This window comes from Tetrahymena thermophila (assembly GCF_000189635.1).
Source record: "Tetrahymena thermophila SB210 genomic scaffold scf_8254359, whole genome shotgun sequence".
Taxonomy (NCBI): Eukaryota; Ciliophora; class Oligohymenophorea; order Hymenostomatida; family Tetrahymenidae; genus Tetrahymena; species Tetrahymena thermophila.
Genome location: NW_002476143.1, coordinates 208,075 through 225,308, shown reverse-complemented (window position 1 = coordinate 225,308; position 17,234 = coordinate 208,075). Strand labels below are relative to the sequence as shown.

The 17,234-nt window shown below is 24.3% G+C and overlaps 6 protein-coding genes across 6 annotated transcripts; all 6 read left to right on the top strand. All coding sequences in view use genetic code 6, as the record gives it.

Annotated features, from left to right (window-relative positions):
* Positions 1-760: 760 nt before the first annotated feature.
* TTHERM_00840180 (hypothetical protein) lies at positions 761-2,383 on the top strand (the record flags this gene model as incomplete). The annotated part of the gene is made up of 2 exons (XM_001025294.3): positions 761-1,207; positions 1,520-2,383. 2 exons carry the CDS (start codon positions 761-763, stop codon positions 2,381-2,383), a joined length of 1,311 nt encoding a protein of 436 aa, XP_001025294.2.
* Positions 2,384-3,690: 1,307 nt separating this feature from the next.
* Positions 3,691-5,130, top strand: TTHERM_00840170 (flavin containing amine oxidase; the record flags this gene model as incomplete). The annotated part of the gene is made up of 1 exon (XM_001025293.3): positions 3,691-5,130. One exon carries the CDS (start codon positions 3,691-3,693, stop codon positions 5,128-5,130), a length of 1,440 nt encoding a protein of 479 aa, XP_001025293.1.
* A 365-nt stretch (positions 5,131-5,495) lies between these two features.
* On the top strand, positions 5,496-6,344 carry TTHERM_000840169 (phospholipid-translocating P-type ATPase, flippase family protein; the record flags this gene model as incomplete). Its single annotated transcript, XM_012800366.1, has 1 exon — positions 5,496-6,344. The coding sequence occupies exon 1, from the start codon at positions 5,529-5,531 to the stop codon at positions 6,342-6,344; it is 816 nt and encodes a 271-aa protein (XP_012655820.1). The 5' UTR covers positions 5,496-5,528.
* A 1,304-nt stretch (positions 6,345-7,648) lies between these two features.
* On the top strand, positions 7,649-12,472 carry TTHERM_00840160 (phospholipid-translocating P-type ATPase, flippase family protein; the record flags this gene model as incomplete). Its single annotated transcript, XM_001025292.3, has 14 exons — positions 7,649-7,993; positions 8,159-8,283; positions 8,442-8,547; positions 8,630-8,791; positions 8,850-9,301; positions 9,451-10,224; positions 10,283-10,433; positions 10,486-10,773; positions 10,822-11,025; positions 11,080-11,193; positions 11,258-11,883; positions 11,947-12,035; positions 12,089-12,176; positions 12,238-12,472. 14 exons carry the CDS (start codon positions 7,649-7,651, stop codon positions 12,470-12,472), a joined length of 3,759 nt encoding a protein of 1,252 aa, XP_001025292.3.
* A 761-nt stretch (positions 12,473-13,233) lies between these two features.
* TTHERM_00840150 (TrmH family RNA methyltransferase) lies at positions 13,234-14,578 on the top strand. The gene is made up of 7 exons (XM_001025291.2): positions 13,234-13,383; positions 13,446-13,453; positions 13,512-13,601; positions 13,679-13,755; positions 13,814-14,123; positions 14,170-14,261; positions 14,320-14,578. The coding sequence occupies exons 1-7, from the start codon at positions 13,301-13,303 to the stop codon at positions 14,536-14,538; spliced, it is 879 nt and encodes a 292-aa protein (XP_001025291.2). The 5' UTR covers positions 13,234-13,300; the 3' UTR covers positions 14,539-14,578.
* A 221-nt stretch (positions 14,579-14,799) lies between these two features.
* TTHERM_00840140 (kelch repeat protein) lies at positions 14,800-17,111 on the top strand (the record flags this gene model as incomplete). The annotated part of the gene is made up of 11 exons (XM_001025290.3): positions 14,800-14,839; positions 14,890-15,012; positions 15,066-15,143; positions 15,228-15,383; positions 15,453-15,580; positions 15,639-15,789; positions 15,840-15,934; positions 15,992-16,371; positions 16,432-16,712; positions 16,778-16,953; positions 17,058-17,111. 11 exons carry the CDS (start codon positions 14,800-14,802, stop codon positions 17,109-17,111), a joined length of 1,662 nt encoding a protein of 553 aa, XP_001025290.2.
* Between the last annotated feature and the right edge of the window lie 123 nt (positions 17,112-17,234).

Here is a 17,234-nt window from a genome sequence, read left to right as displayed (position 1 = left end):
CAACCCCAACCCCAACCCCAACCCCAACCCCAACCCCAACCCCAACCCCAACCCCAACCCCAACCCCAACCCCAACCCCAACCCCAACCCCAACCCCAACCCCAACCCCAACCCCAACCCCAACCCCAACCCCAACCCCAACCCCAACCCCAACCCCAACCCCAACCCCAACCCCAACCCCAACCCCAACCCCAACCCCAACCCCAACCCCAACCCCAACCCCAACCCCAACCCCAACCCCAACCCCAACCCCAACCCCAACCCCAACCCCAACCCCAACCCCAACCCCAACCCCAACCCCAACCCCACTTTAAATAATATATAATGTACATTTATTTTGCTTAATTTTTTCTTTTCACTTTTTTATAAAAATGATTTTAATTTAAAATGTATTTATTATTATTTTTAAAGCTAAACTGTATTTTATATATTGATTTATGTTATTTAAAACAAATGGGCTTTTTAATATGCTATTTTGTTACAAATTGCTTTTAAAATGGTTAGTATATAATTAATATTTTGAAGCAAATAATTTAGATTGGAAATCTAATTAATTAATTAATTCTTAAATTTTTAAAGTTATCAGAAAGTATTAAGGCAAGAAATACTATAAAAAATATATCTTGGCTAGATTGAGCTATGATAAGAATTGCATCACTCACTATATAAAAAATAAATATTATATTTTTAAAGATAAACTTTTAATATTTTAAAGAAGCAATTCAAAAAATTAATAAAAAGGAGAAGTAAATTAATTAATATGGATATTTAAACAGAAAAAACTTAAACAATAGCTTGCTACAGGATAGCTTAATCTAATTGCACATTCAGTTTCAAGTTTTAAGATAGTTTAGAGCACGTAATAGCTCTCCCTAACTATGAAGGTTTATTAATCTTTGAAAAGGGAAAACTTTTCAAAGTTAATTTTCTTCTGAAAACTATTCTTTAAGAAAGCTAAATTGATAAAGAAATAAAGAAAGTAGTAATGTATGATAAGGAAACAATTGTTTATATAACTTAGGAGGCTAAGAAAATTAAGTTCTTTAATTTTGTCAGATGCGAAAATGTTGATATTATGAATATTGATTTGCCAACTTAATCGGGCATGCCAAATAGTGAGAGAACTGATAGCGCCAAAGATGATTTATTTAGAGATGGTATGGAATTGGTTGTATTACCTGAAAGTAAATATGTTGTCTTATTAGAAGTAAAAAATACAATATTTATTTAGCAATATTCTGGCTTTCTTTAAATGCTTATTGATGAAGATAAAATTGGTTATATCATTTATTGAATTCAACTAAATTTCCATTTAAAATTATCAAAATAAAATTAATAACTTCAATAAGTACTTCTTTTTTTAAATCGATCAATCAATATAGCTAGCTATATATATATTTATTATAAAGAATTTTAAAATCAAATTTTCTATTTTTAAAAACTAATTTTGATATTTTCAAAAATATTTTAAAAAAAATAATTTATAGTCAAATGAAAAAAATTTTTTAAATTAAAATAGATTAAAAACACTTACAGCACTCATTAAAATGAAAATGTTATTACTGCTTTTCACGAAAGTTAGCAAGGAGACTTCTTCTCTTAAGTGAAATATAGTGAGCCTAACTAAAAAATGTTTTTTATGGAAAGATTGAACAAGAGAGATACTATTTGTGTCTATACTCAACTCTTCGAAAATGCTCCTGTTGAATTCTTAATTTGGAATGTGAGCAAAAAAGGAGAAGGTCTTATCCCTTAATTCCGTTTAACTGAAAATTTGGATGGTGTTGTTTAGCATATCTTTTCATTTGGAGAAAACAAAGCTGGTTTACTAGCTAATCTTACTAAAGGACATTTTCCATGCCTTAAGGTGTTTGATTATACTTAAGGAAGCCCAGCTAAGGAATAAACTACCCTACTAGATGTTATTCCTTAAGACCCTAATTCTATTTTAGAATAAAGCGTAAATACCGTGAGTGAAAACAGGGCTTTTGGAATATAAGATATATATCTAACTGATGTTGAAAATTAAAAGATTATATGGCAAAGATTTGGACGTCAAGGATAATTTTTTGATGTTTATAATCCCTCCTCCAACAAAATCACTTTTATGTATTTTGAAGGAGAAGATGAAAATGAAGAGGATGAAAATAATGAAAATTAATGTGATGAAAAAGTAGCATCTGTTGATAATAAATACATTCTTTCTTACTGTAGAAATAATTCTGATAATGATGATAATGAATAAAAATTCCCTTTCATGATAAATTCTATAGTCGAAGTTAAATCATCTATCATGCATCTCCTCATTAAAAAGCAAATAACTGATAAATATGGGGAAGAAGTTTGTAAAAATATTATTGATATGCTCATTCGTCATGAATGAAAATGAATTTATTGAATTCTTTAAAGATTTCTAATTTAATGACTTTTAGTTTTTTTTTATATAAATACATATTAATTATATGAAATATTAATTGTGTCTACCTCTCATTTATTTTTACAATAGCTTAAATATGCAATAAATAGCTATCCTAGAATTTAAATTAGCTTCATTTTTTTAATTTATAAAATATTTTTGTACATTCTTAAAATAAATAGTAATCAAATTTTATTTATCAAGAATTGTATGAAATTTTAATTGTTTCTCATTTAAAAATTTTGAGTCAATAATTTCCATAATGATATAGTTTTTTGAAATAAATTGAATACAAATAAACTGTTTTTACCTAATTTAAAGTGTTAAATTAGAGAGGTTAGCTAAAATAGAACCTAATAAGAGTTTTTTTATCAAAATTTAATAAATAATCAACTTTTTATTTTTTACTATTTGTATTAAGAAGTGTATATAAAGATGGAAGATGGATGACATATATTTTTTTGAAAATGTAATATTTAATTATTTTAATAAATATTTTTATTTATTTATTTATTACTTGCTATTTATTAGGTCTGAATATATATTTTCAAGATAAATTAAATTAATTTTTGTTATTTTTTGTAGATATTTTTTTAAAAAGATAGATTTTTAGCTTTTAAAATAGCTTATATATTTTTTAAATATATTTTACTCAATAAAAACAGAATTTAATTTATATTTCACAATGTTTAATAGTTTCTTCATGAAATTTATCATAAAAATAAATAGCCTTTTGTTATTTTATTTCATATTTATCTTACTTATTTAAAGTAAAATTAATTTATTTATTTTAACTACTATTTTAGTCAATCTAATTATGTCTTTTTAAGGTATTAAAATTCTTTAAATAAATACTTCAAATTTATAATTAAAATAATTCTTACATTTAAACAAGATTTAATATTAATTTTGTTTTCATTTTATAAAATATGATTAACGAGTATTAAAATTTAATCAAATTTATAATTAAAATAATTCTTACATTTAAACAAGATTTAATATTAATTTTGTTTTCATTTTTTTAAATATGATTAACGGGTATTAAAATTTAATACTTTCATCAAAAAAAGAAAAATAAACAAAATTAAAAAACTTGATAGACCTACTAAAAAAAGATTTGTAAATAAAAGAATAAAATTTGTAATTAGTAAATCAAAAACAAATATTTCTACAAGATTACTTGAAGTTATTAAAAAGATTTGCTTAAGTCTATCAGAAAACAAAATAGGAAATTAAAAATAATTAAAATTTTTTTGTTTGCCTAAATACTTGAAATGAGTTTTTAAAAGCTAGATTATTTAATACTTGGAGGTGGGTTAAGTGGCCTTTATTGTGCCAAAAGATTGCTTAAAGAAAGAGGAATTAAGAATTTAATGATCTTAGAAGCAAAAAATAAGATTGGAGGTAGAATTCAAACTTATAAAGGATTGCTAAATAATAATTATGCAGATTTAGGTGCCTAATGGATATTACCTCAGCATACTAGGGTTTAGGATTTATCTAAGAATTACAAATTAAAGCTGTTCCCTACATACTCTTAAGGATAGTCTATTTACCAATTTAATGGCAAAAATTTGAAAGATGAAATATCAGACAAATCGGCTTAAGACCTTTTTGATAAGACGGACGAATTTGTTGAATAATTTTTGAGCTTTCTAAATCAAAAATAAATAACTAGTATTCCAAATATGACTTTATAAGATTATCTTGACGATTTCATAGTTTCAAATGTAAATACTCAAGACAAAGACATTTTAAATTTATTCAAATAGCATCTTGCTTCAAATTTAGAGAGTGTTACAGCCTACCCTTTATCCAAAATATCACTAAAATACGCCTAGTTTATGGAAAAATAAGGTAAAGATTTTACCTCATTACAAGGAGAATTTGATTAATTGAGAATGGAAGGTGGTGTTGAGAATTTAATTGAAAAATTGGCTTAAGATTTTGAAGCTAATAAATATTTATAACTTAACTAGAAAGCTGTAGAGATTATTTAGCACTCCAATGATGTAGTAGAAGTTAAGGTGTTAGAATCTACTGAAAAAGACTCAAAATACTCTTAAAATGAAATTTTAATACAAAAATCTTACTTTACAAAGAATTTAATCATTTCTGTGCCTCCATTTATTTTTAAACACATTGATTTATAGCTATTGGATTCTTAGCATTAACAGAAAATTCAAAATCTTACTCAAAGCTATGATGTTGGCAACGTTATCAAGACATTTTTGCTATACGACACTCCATTCTGGAGAAATCAAAACCTAAATGGAAATGCCTTCTGCTATGAAAATCCATTTATTACTGATATTTACGATATGTCATGTAGTCACTCTTAAAATGGAATTCTACAAGTATTTTCTGTTGGTTAAAAAGCAACAGAAGCATAAAAGTTATCTAAATCAGAATTTAGAACTAAAATCATTTAAGCTTTAGTTTCTATTTTTGGCAGAGAATCTTATAATTACTTTGATTACTTTTCCCACTCATTTATTGAAGACCCTTTTGTTTTAGGAGGGTATTCTGGTCTACAGATTGGCAAACTTGAATAAACTGGAGAATCTCCTGTTTAAGAATTTGCAGATTTTAATACTCAAAAAAATCAAAATATATTCTTTGTTGGAACAGAAACAAGTTAAAGTTTTAACGGATACATGGAGGGAGCTCTTCGTTCAGTTGACTGGTTACTTGAAAATTCTATAAAAAATTGAGAACGAGCATAAATAAAAAAATAAAATAAATAAATAAATACATAAATAAATAAAAATATTTATAATATATTAGTCTAATTATAACTTAAGAAGAAAATTTATTTTATTGATCCAAACCTTCATAGAAATATTTAATTTAATAATGCAAGTATTTTTTATTAAATAACTTTAATTTTTTTAAATTTTGATTTGATATCTGTTATTTATTTATTTATTTACACATTTTAGACATTAATTATGTATTTTTTTTTCAGTTATTATTTAGTTGTTGTTTTTTTTTTTTAAATTTGGCGGAATTTAGAATTGTGTCTTTTAACTTTTAAGTATCTTGTTTTAAATTATTCTAAAAAAAACCAATAATTTTTTTAAAAAGAAATAAAAATAGGTTTTTAAAAAAAATGATAAAAAGAAACCCAAAAGAAAGGTAAAGCCCATTTGAAAAGCACTTTTACAGGCACTTATATAATGTTTAAATTACTTTAAATTAGCTAAATGAGAGTATTCGTTCAAGTAGAAAATAGAGATCTGAATAATAAAACTCTACTCAGCTTGTAAAAGTCAAAGAATGGTAGAATTAAAGCGACGACGATGCAAATAAAAAAAAGGTTCACGAGAACAAAAATTAAAAAAAATCATTTGTTCTGTTAAGGATTCTATTTCTAGTTTTAATATGGATTTTTGGAGTTGCTTTTTTAATGAGAACAAAAACTTATAACAGCATAAGACTGTCTAAATCTGATTGGGAGCAACTTGTTGTAAAACAATTTTCAAGAACATATTCCTTTAATAATTCTTTCTAATAAGAAGTGGAGAAGCTTAACTAATTTAGCTTTGTTGATTATTGCATCGCAATGAAGGCTCAATGGTTATATGAACTTAACCCATATTATAGCTCTACTATAGAATCTTAATTAAATAATTTATGGAAATTAGGATAAAACAAAGTACATGATTTTTCTATTTTCGAAGTTAATTCTACTTTCATTTACTTTCGTGTTTTTGAAATTAGAAGAAAGAAGGGTGCTTATAGCTTTAAGTTAGATATAACTTTTATTTAATATGATTTCAAAGAATTACAGAGAGTATATCTTAAATAAACTAACCAGCAATTAATAGATAAATAGACTTTTAATCACATATACCTCTAGTAAAATACAATTGTAAAAAATCTTTTCTAAAATGGTATTTAAGATCATTTATAATAGAAATTATGAATCTTTCTTAATTAAAATTGGAATTTTACTTCTGTTTCCAATATTTATCTATGTGTCTAACTTCTATAAATTTATTTTAGTTAATAACAATGAAACTTTTTTCATTATTTTCAGTTTAAAATTTAGAATTTAAATTTATTTTATCTCTCTCAAAAAGGTTCTTGAAAAAGTAAGTAAGCAATTTTAATAAAATATTAAATTTAAATGAAAATCGTTTTTTAAATTATTATTTGATTGGTTTAATTTATTAAAGCTTTAAAATTTATATTTTATATATTGACCAAATCAAATTTTAAAATTATTTTTTAATGAAATTATGATAAAAAAAATTGATTTTACTGGTTTCCAGTTAAGAAAAAGCGAATTAGTAATTAATTCTAGATTTAAAACCAGATAATCTAAAATAAATAAATAAATTCTGCCCGCCTAATAATCCAAAGCCAATAAAAGTAAAATTAATTTCTCAAAATTTAGAATCAAGAATAAATACTTTAAATGTGTTATGATAATTTTGAAATTGCTTGTTTTTTTAATTTTATTTAATATTTTACAAAGAATGCTTTAGAAAATAAGTCTATTAAATAAAAATATAAAGATAATTTAACAAAATTTTTCAAGAAAGTCAAATTCTTTTTTAGAACCAAAATATTTTGCTTTTAGATGAATGATAAAATAGTGAATGATGAAAAAAGATATTTTGTTTAATATTAAATAATGTTTATATTAAGAACTATAAGCTTTTTTATCTAATAAAATAGGGTTTTGGAGTATTTAAAAAAAGTCTATTAACTGCATTAAGAAATAAATTAAAATAGTAAATTTTGTAGATAAAGTCTAAATTTTTTATATGTAAGACTTAATTAAATTTTTTAAAAAGAGTGTACGTAATTAAGTGAATCAATACAAATTTTAAAGATATTTTTTCTAATTTGATGGGCAGTAAAAATATTAATAAAAAAGAAGAAATTTTTATTACTAAATTAGTAAGCAATAAATGGTATTAGTTTATTCAAGGAATTAATAAAAACTGAGCAAGTTTGGATTAAATAAATAATAAATTAAAAGAAATGAATTACTTGTTAAATAAATGATACATACATACTGTTGTTAAAGTATCAAAAAAAGCAGAAAAATTTTGAAATTTTACTATTTTATTCATAAAGATAGCGAATAGAAGGAAATTTAATTAAAATTCAATAAAACTTTATACAACATTACAATAAACTTTAAGAAAAAATAAGAAAGGTATCAAAAGTTAAGTAAGGAGAAGAATAGATAGTACGATAGTAGGCTATTAGGTTTTCATGTCCAACAAAGAAGACGTTTACAATTCAAGTCTATTATATAATTCATCATAGGATTAAATATAATCCTAACTGAATGAAAAGCTTCTTAACTAACCATCTTATTATATAATTTAAAATGAAGCAGATTTCTAGCATAGAAATATACCTAAAAATAATAAATTTCTTTGCTTTAGGAAGACTAAGTTTGATTGGCAAGAATAGCCAGATAGATTAATTTAGACCAATGTATAGGATATGGAGGTTATTGATAATTCTATTCACACTGCCAAATATAACTTTTTTTCCTTCATTCCTCTCAATCTCATGGAGTAATTCTCTAAGCTTCCAAATGTCTACTTTCTAGTAAATCATTATAAAATTCAGATTTAAGATATTTCTTACAAATTTTTAGGGAAACTCCACTTCTAAAAAATATTTTGCATCATTGATAAATTAAATATTTCATTATCCTTGATTTTACAGTTTATTTTGAGCTGTAAATTGAAAAAATATTTAACTATTCAATAGTTGGTTGGATTTCTGCAAATGATTGACGAAATTTCTAATTCAGAAGGCAGGCCCGTTATATTTTTCCCCTTGACTATCATTTTATGTGTAACAGCGATTAAAGATGCCTACGAAGATATGAAGAGGTAAATATTATTGACATTTAAATGCCCTTTTTATATATTTTTACAAAATGAAACTTTGTTACTTTTACTTTGGCAGTAAAATATATCTGTTTATTTGTTGAAAAAAAAAAAATTAAATTTATTGTTTCAAAATAATTCGTTTATATAAAATAATATAGGCACATGTATGATAAATAGGAAAACAATAAACCTATTTTAGTAGCAAGAAACAAAAATTTTATGAAAGAGTAATGGAGAAATTTAAGAATAGGAAATTTGATAAGAGTAAACAAGCATTCATTTTACTAATATTTAGGAAAAATAAATCTAAAAAAGAAGTTATCAAAATATATTTTAAAAAAATTAGGTAAATAGAGATGAATATATTCCAGCAGATATTATTCTCATTTATTCTTCTAACAAAGGAGGAAATTGCTACGTTGAAACTAAAAATTTGGATGGAGAGACAAATCTAAAAGTAAAATCTGTACCAAAAAAACTACAGAGTGTATTTGAAACACAAAGCAAAGTAATAAATAACTTTAAATGAAAACAATCAGAGATAAGATTATATATTATAAAAATAGATATTTAATACGTTTAGTGTCTGCAGATATGAGAAACCAAATCCATTTCTTTATAAATTTTAAGGCTACATTGAATATGAACATTAGCTAAAGATGATCTAACAACCTCTCGAAATAGGAAACTTTATTTTAAGAGGCTGCTCGCTTAAGTAAACTGATTATATAATAGGAGTTGTGGCATACACTGGAAGTGATACAAAGATTATGCTCAACTCAGTTAAAGCTAGACCCAAGCTAAGTACAATTTAAATCCTGATGAATTCTGAAATCATATTAGTATTTTTAGTCTAGATGCTATTTTGCATTGTGTGCGCTCTCTTAGAATAGAGCTGGACTGGAGACAATTTCTCAAGCATTTAATTTTATTTAGGATTAACAGATAAAGATTAGAAGCATAATGATTCATTTATTGGATTCCTAATCTACTATGGCATGTGGATGATGCTTTTCACGTAATTATAAATAAATTTTCCAATAATAATTAATATATTTATTTAATAAATTTTTTACTTGATGAAAAATATTACATTCATTCAAGTATGATAAAAATTTATAAATTTGTATTTTGATTTTTAATATGTTAAAATTTTAATATTAATAGGAATTTTGTTCCAATTTCTTTGCTAGTAACTTTAGATATGGTGAAATTTTTTTAGTCTATGAAGATTACTAAGGATAAGCACATGTTAGGGTAGGATGGATCAGAGCCCTTAGTTTAAAGTTCGGGTTTAAATGAAGAGTTAGGATAAGTTGGATTCATATTTACTGATAAAACTGGAACTTTGACTTGCAATTAGTTAGTTTTCAAAGCGTTTGGATTATAAGATAAAGTTTATGGGTTAGAAAAATGTCATTAATAGGATAGGTTTTAAGATGATAAATATGATTAAGAGATGATTGAAATATAAAATATAGAGTTGTAAAAATCAAAAAGATTTTAAGGTGCTGATTTTTATAAAGAATTTAATAGCTTTTCAAACAAAGAGAAGCTTGAAGATTTCATGATTTATTTAGCGATGTGCCATGAGATTATAGTTGAAAATGATAAAGAGAAATTGATTTATAATGCATGCTCTCCTGATGATTTGTGTCTAGTAGAATTTGCAAAAGAATAAGGATTTGAGCTTCTGGGAATGGATCATGAAAATATTTTATCAATTAAAAAAAAGCTATAAAATGAATAAGAAGAAATATTTAAATTTAAAATATTAAACATATTACCTTTCTCAAGTGCTCGAAAAAGAATGTCTATTATTTATTAAAAAATATTAACAAATTCAAACAATATAGACGTTGTATAGGAAGAAATATACATTTCTACTAAGGGAGCTGATTCAATTATTATGAGTAGATTAGACTAAAAATAATAAGACTAGTAAATTTTTGGATATTATGAGACTTATTTTTATTCAGTATTTGTTTTAATTCAAAAGATTTGTTTTGTAGAAAACTCATGATTTTTTAATTGAATTCGCTAAACTTGGATACAGAACTCTTGTACTTGCAAAAGGAAGAGTCGACAATAATTTTTATGTTTAATGGAGTGAAAAAATGCATTAGTCTTAAATAATTCTAACTTCTGAAGTAAGTTTTTTTGAGTTTTTATATATATTTTATTTTGTTTTTGTGATAAAAGCGAGACGAAATAGTAGAAAAAGTAAGTGACGAAATAGAGTAAAACCTAATATTGTATGGCTGCACAGCAATAGAAGATAAATTGTAAGAAAATGTTCCTCAAACAATTTAAAAATTAAGAGAAGCTGGAATTTAGATTTGGATGCTAACTGGTGATAAAAGGGAAACAGCAATAAATGTTGGTCTACTGAGTTCAATCATAGAGCCTTCTTACAAAAGAGTAGTTTTAGACTTTGAATTCAGCAAGTATTAAGATATCTTAGCTCTTTTAAAACAAGCAAAAAAAGAAGTAAATTAATTCATTTTATTTAAGAAATAATTTAAGTTATTCTAAAAGCTTCTTTCGTGTGAAGAGGGTAGAAAAACAGCTTTGATCGTGAGTGGAGTCTCTCTTGATTAAATGTCGCACTAACCTATTGAAACTCATTCAGATGAATTGCTTACACTTTTCATGAAACTTGCTCAATATGTCGATTCCGTAATTGTGTGCAGAGTTTCTCCCAAACAAAAAAGATAAATTGTTGATTTATTTAGATAAAAGGTAAAAAATCATTAAAATTAATATTTAATTTAATTTTTATTTCTAAAATTTTAGAACCCTGGAGCAACCACTTTAGCAATAGGAGATGGTGCCAACGATGTAAATATGATTATAGGTGCACATGTAGGAATAGGTATAAAGGGATTAGAGGGAACCTAAGCAGCTAGAGTAAATTTTAATATATTTTTTGAGAAAACATATGATAATCATTAATATTAATATAAAATTAAAGGCAAGCGATTTTGCAATAAATGAATTTTAGCAATTGGGTAGATTGTTGCTCTACTATGGTAGGGAATTTTACAGAAAGAATAGCAATTTAGTCCTCTATAATTTTTACAAGAACATTTTAGTTGTACTTCCATAGTTTTGGTATGGCTTTTACAATGGATTTTCTGCTTAGTTTTTATACGATCTTTGGATTTTCTAAATGTATAATATAATATTTACCTCAGCTCCTATTGTAGTTTTCGCTTTATTTGATAAAGAATATAAAGGAAAATTTCTCTAACAAAATCCATATCCCTACTACTTAAGTGGTATATTAAATGAGTGCTTTGATAAAAAGACTTTTTGGTAATAATTTTTAATTGCTATCCTTTAATCAGCCTTGATAGGTGCTTGCTGTATTTAAATCTTTGACACATCACTTGACAACTTGGATACATATATGCTTCTAGTAGGAAACTTTATGTATTCAAATGTGATCATCATTTCTAACATAAAAATATTCTTAATTTCAAAATGTATAACACCTCTATTGATAGCATTTACATTAGGAAGTATCATCGTGTATTTCATTATATTCAAGCTTCTAAATTCTCTAGTTTTTTTAGATGGATACCATATATTTGATAGGTAAAACAAATATATTCTAAACTTCAAAAACTATAAAAACACACCATTAATTATATTTAAAAGATTATATGGATAAGTAGAAGTTTGGCTTGGACATATTTTTATAGTAATTGCATGCCTCCTGATTGATTATGTCATAATAAACTTTAAAAGTAAGTTATTTTTTAATATAAGAATAAATCCTAATTCAATTCTAATAAAAAAGGAATTACAGTTCAGCTCAATTAGAGTGAAGAGTCTATTAAAAGGATAATTTAAATACCATTTCAAAAGATAAGACTTTCATACAGCGTGTACTCAAATCAAAATAATAAAATTAATTTATTTTTTTATTAATTTTTTATATTTTAAAAGCAATTAAAACTAGAGCGAATACTCTTCATCATCAAGGATGATAGAAATGAATGAAATTAAATCATTTTCACAAAGAGCAAGTATATAAAATTAGCAGCCTTAATATTTTTCCTAGAGAAATAGTAGTCATGTACTGATAGGCACTCCATAAAACTAACAGCAACAACAATTTTTTAGTCCTAGTTCAAGATCTTTCAATAATTTAAATTAAAGTTTTAATAAAATTTAAAAATGAAAATTAATAAATAAATAAACAATTAATTAGATTAAAATTTCTTTTTACATATCAAGGATTTTAGAAATATAAATCAATTAACTAACGAAAGAACGAACAAACACCCTTGTATATAAATAAAAATTTATTTTAATTTTAAAAATATGATTCATTAGTCAACTCAACACATACAACACTAATGCATCACAATTTTGGCTTATAATTAAAAATGTAGTTATTAAATTTATATTAAATATATTTCCATTAAATATCTATGTTATTTGCACACTTCTAAAGTAAAACAAATTTAATATTAACTAATCCTCAAATTGATAGTTAGTAAATAAATAAATTCATTTTTTCTTAATAATCATTATCTTGTTAAAAATTTATCTTTATTTAATTAATAAAGGCTAATTACTTTATTTCGAATTTCACAATCATTTAAGAAAATATTTAATATTTTATTCTATTTAGTTGTTTTAAAAAATTTTTTGTGAGGATTGTTTTAATATTTTTTCATTATTTTTTAATATATTAAGCAGATTTATAAACAAATTAACCACATTTTGTTATTTTTATTTATAAAAAATTTCATAAACTTATTTAATTTATTGAATTGTTAATTATGAAAAATCAATTTTAAAATAGTTTAATTGTAGCTAATTTTTTATGATTGGTAAAGACATCTTCATTTATTTGCTTAATATTATTCAGTATTTTGATAATATTGTTTCTGTATAAAAACAAAAATATATTAAATTTAGTTAGTAAGTAAGTATCTTTGATAAATCAAGTTTAATTATTAAGATATAATAAATAGAATTAAAAAGTAGAAGGTTAGAAAAAATGTTTAAAGTATTTAAGTCACAAAATAATTTCAATAGCTTAAGCAGCTCACTTATGAGCTTATTTTCTACTTAGAAGTCATCGTAATCACATTTTTATATCTTAAGTACTAATTAATCTAAAGATATATTTTTTATTTTAAAAGAAAGTTTGGTAGAATATTCATTTACATAGTGAGTTAACATAATTAATTATCTTAAATACTTTTTAGATTTTGTTTATGGATTAAATCCTACTATGATCGCTCTCCATTCAAATAAAAGAAATATTGTCGAAGTTATAATTAATCAACATGTCTAAAGTAATAGAATTTTCTAAAATTAATTTCAAAGGAATCTCTAATTTTTGTTCAAATGTATTATTTTTATAAATAAAAAGGTCATCTTCCTCCCAAAATTTCGAATATCATAAATACAGCTAATGCAAAAAAAATACCAGTTAAGTTTGTTGATAGAGTAATTTCTATTTAAAACCAGAATCTCTTATTTAGTTAAAAATAACTTTTTAAAATAGGAAAAATTAGACAGATTGGTTTAAAATTAACCACACTAAAACGTAGTTATTAAAGCTGAACCTTTAAAATATTTAAGAACAAAATCTAGTGATATTTTATAAGGGAATATGATTCTATTCCTTGATAGAATCACAGATCCTTAGAATTTTGGTGCTATAATAAGAACATGTTAATATCTAGGAGTGGATAACGTAGTAGTAGATGAATTCTCAAGATGTCCTTTAAATCCAACAGTTTCTAAGACAAGCTCAGGAGCTTTAGAAGTGATGGACATTTATTGTACCCCAGATCCAGTTGAGTTTTTAAAAGGTTACTTTTATTTCAATATTATATCAGCTAAAACAATTAAATATAGATTGCTAACTAAGAGGATGGAAAGTCTACTCAACCGGTTTAAATCATTCTGAAAACTAGATTTCTCTTGAAAAATTAAAAGTTAGTTCAAAAGTAGATTTTATAAAATTTTGTTATTTTATTTATTCATTCAATTTAATTCATATAAAAGGATAAAATAGTCCTTGTTATGGGTAACGAAGGTAATGGTGTTGATCCTAAAATACTTAAAGTCAGTGATAAAATTGTTTCTATTGATTAAACCCTTTATTTAAACCGTCCTATGGTTTTCCCATACACTTTAATCGATTCTTTAAATGTAAACTCTGCTACATCTATTTTAATTTAAAACATCAAACTTAAAATGATAGCATCTGAAAAAATGATATGATAGAATTATTTATATTTGCATTTATATAACTAAGGATTAATTTAATTATTTATTTATTGATTTTATAAATTTATTTTTAGTAATGGTTTTATTGAAATTAATTTATTTTATTGTAACTTAATTTTTTTGTTGAAATATTTTTATCAAAAAACTTGATAATTTTGATATTATTTTTTAATATTAAAAATGCAAAAATTAAGAAAGGTTATAGTTTTATAATTTGTTTAATTAGATTGATTGTTTGTTTGTTTTCAATTAGAAATGAAGCTATTTTAATGGACAGTTGAGAAAAATGATAATGGTAAAGAACTCAATTTGCACAATATTTTATTAATGTTTGATAAAAAATAGTTCCCTTATATCCTACTTGCAGAGAAGGGCATTCTCTAACATACCTACCTCCTCATAAAAAACTTCTCCTTTTTGCAGGATATTCAAACATTAGAAAAAATGATTTATTTTTTTATGATATTCGTAATATAAGAAGACTTTTTAAGCAAATGTATTAATTTAAATCTATTTATTAGACAGAAAAACATGGAAATTACAATAAGGAGAAGGACGCTCGCCATCAATAAGATGCTTTCATGAATCATTTTATGATTGTATTCATTTTAAAAAGCATTAATTTCATCAAAATATTAATTCAAAATATTCAATTTTGTTAAAATAATTTCACTGTTAATTAGAAAAAAATGATTGCTTTTTTGTTTATGGTGGCTAGGCAGATAAGGGAAGATCTTTGGGAGATTTTTATTTTTTAAATATTAAGACCATGATTTGGAAAAGGCTCTTCTTACTAGATAGTCCTCCAACTCGTCACTCGCATACAATGACTGATATGTGTAATAAGTCTTTATTCTATTTTTTAAGAAACTTACTACATTGTTAACTCAAATTTATTTATATTATAGAAAATGGAAAAAGATAAAAATTGCTATTTGGAGGTATATGTCTCCCTGAAAATACTTATTATAATGATGTATGGGTTTTTGACTATGAAAATTTGCAATTTAATTCTAGTTTACCAGATGTTTCAGGAGTAAGGATTTAAAGTACTTAATTTTTTAGAAATGCAAATTTATTCAATTTAATAAAAGGCTTTTTGGACAAAGAAAATATGTAAAGGAGATATTCCTACTGCAAGAAGAGGACACTGTGCGATAACTGTTGAAGGTTGTCTATATTTATTTGGAGGACGTACTATAAGCGATTCAGATGATACATCAACTATTTATTCTCTTAATTATGGTAAAAAATTTTTTAAAAATATAAAAATAAGTATTTAAAAATATATTTAGATACTTGGGTATGGAGGAAAGTTAAAACGATAGGCAAAGCCCCATCACCAAGGAGCTTTTTTTCAGCAACTTAATTTACAAATAATCGTTTAGTGGTATATTCATGAATTTACATTCAAAAAATTATATATTTATACAAATTTTGTGTTTAGATTTTTGGAGGGATTGAGAACTCTACAAATACTCCTTTGAACGAAACTTATATTTTATAACTTGATGACTTTGTTTGGTCAGCACCATTTACTGCAGGTAAAAAGCCTACTCCTCGCTTTAACCATAGTGCTTGCTTTGTTAAGAATGACTATAATGAGTGTTCTATAATTATATAAGGAGGTATAGGATATACTTATTGTTCTATGGAATTGAATGTGCTTTCTGAAATAGATACAGATTAGTATGCTGAATGGGAAAAAATATAAGAACCGTCATAAGAAGAAAAATTAACTAGCGAATTAGCAGGCTTAACCATTCTAGATTATAAAAGATAGCTTCATAATTTAGATGAGTTAATCAGCTAGGAGAGAATTAAAAGGTAAATAAATAAATAGATATCTTTACTTAAATTTTGAAAGTAATTTATCTTATTTTAAAGAGTTGATTTACTGAAAGAAGAAAGCAGAATTGAAGATCAAATGATTTTGGCTGAAGAAAAAAACGATAAAATTCTAGGAGGAATGAAAAAGTAAATATCAGAATTAGATAGCACATTCAATTAGAATAGTGACTTAACAGAAAAAATCAATGAACTTATAAATCAAGAAAGGCAATTGTAAGCCGAACTAAATTAAAAAATACTTGCTACTGAGAGCAGAGTGTCATAAATGTAAAGCCTAAACACAAACTTAGATTAATTGTTCTCCTCTCTAAAGAAAAGTAATAAAAATAAAAATTATTTATTTATTTATTTTTTATAATATTATTATAAATAAAAATATTAGACAGATTTGATGAGACTGACTACAGAGAGAACACTTTAAAAAAGCTACTTAACGAAACAAAAGATGAAATTAAGAAACAAAAAGAGTAAAATAAAGAGTCTCTTTCCAAAACAAAGAGACACAATGATAAAATTAATAAATTCTTAGAATAAATAAATATGCAACTACAAATTCATGTACTATTTCCCTTAAAACCTTATTCGAATTTTTAATTTAAATTTATTTTTTGGGTTTTTTTATTTATTTAAATGAAATTAAAATAATTAATTTTTTTAAAAAGGAAAAAGAAGTAGGTTAAATTAACGAAGAAGATGAAGTATTGGATGATGATTGATTAAATGATACATTTAATCAAATAAGTATAAACAAAATAGATTAGTTATAGTAGATTTTATAGAGGATAAATTTTATGATCCAAGATCATGATATGTTATTAATCTAAAAAATAAACAAAAAT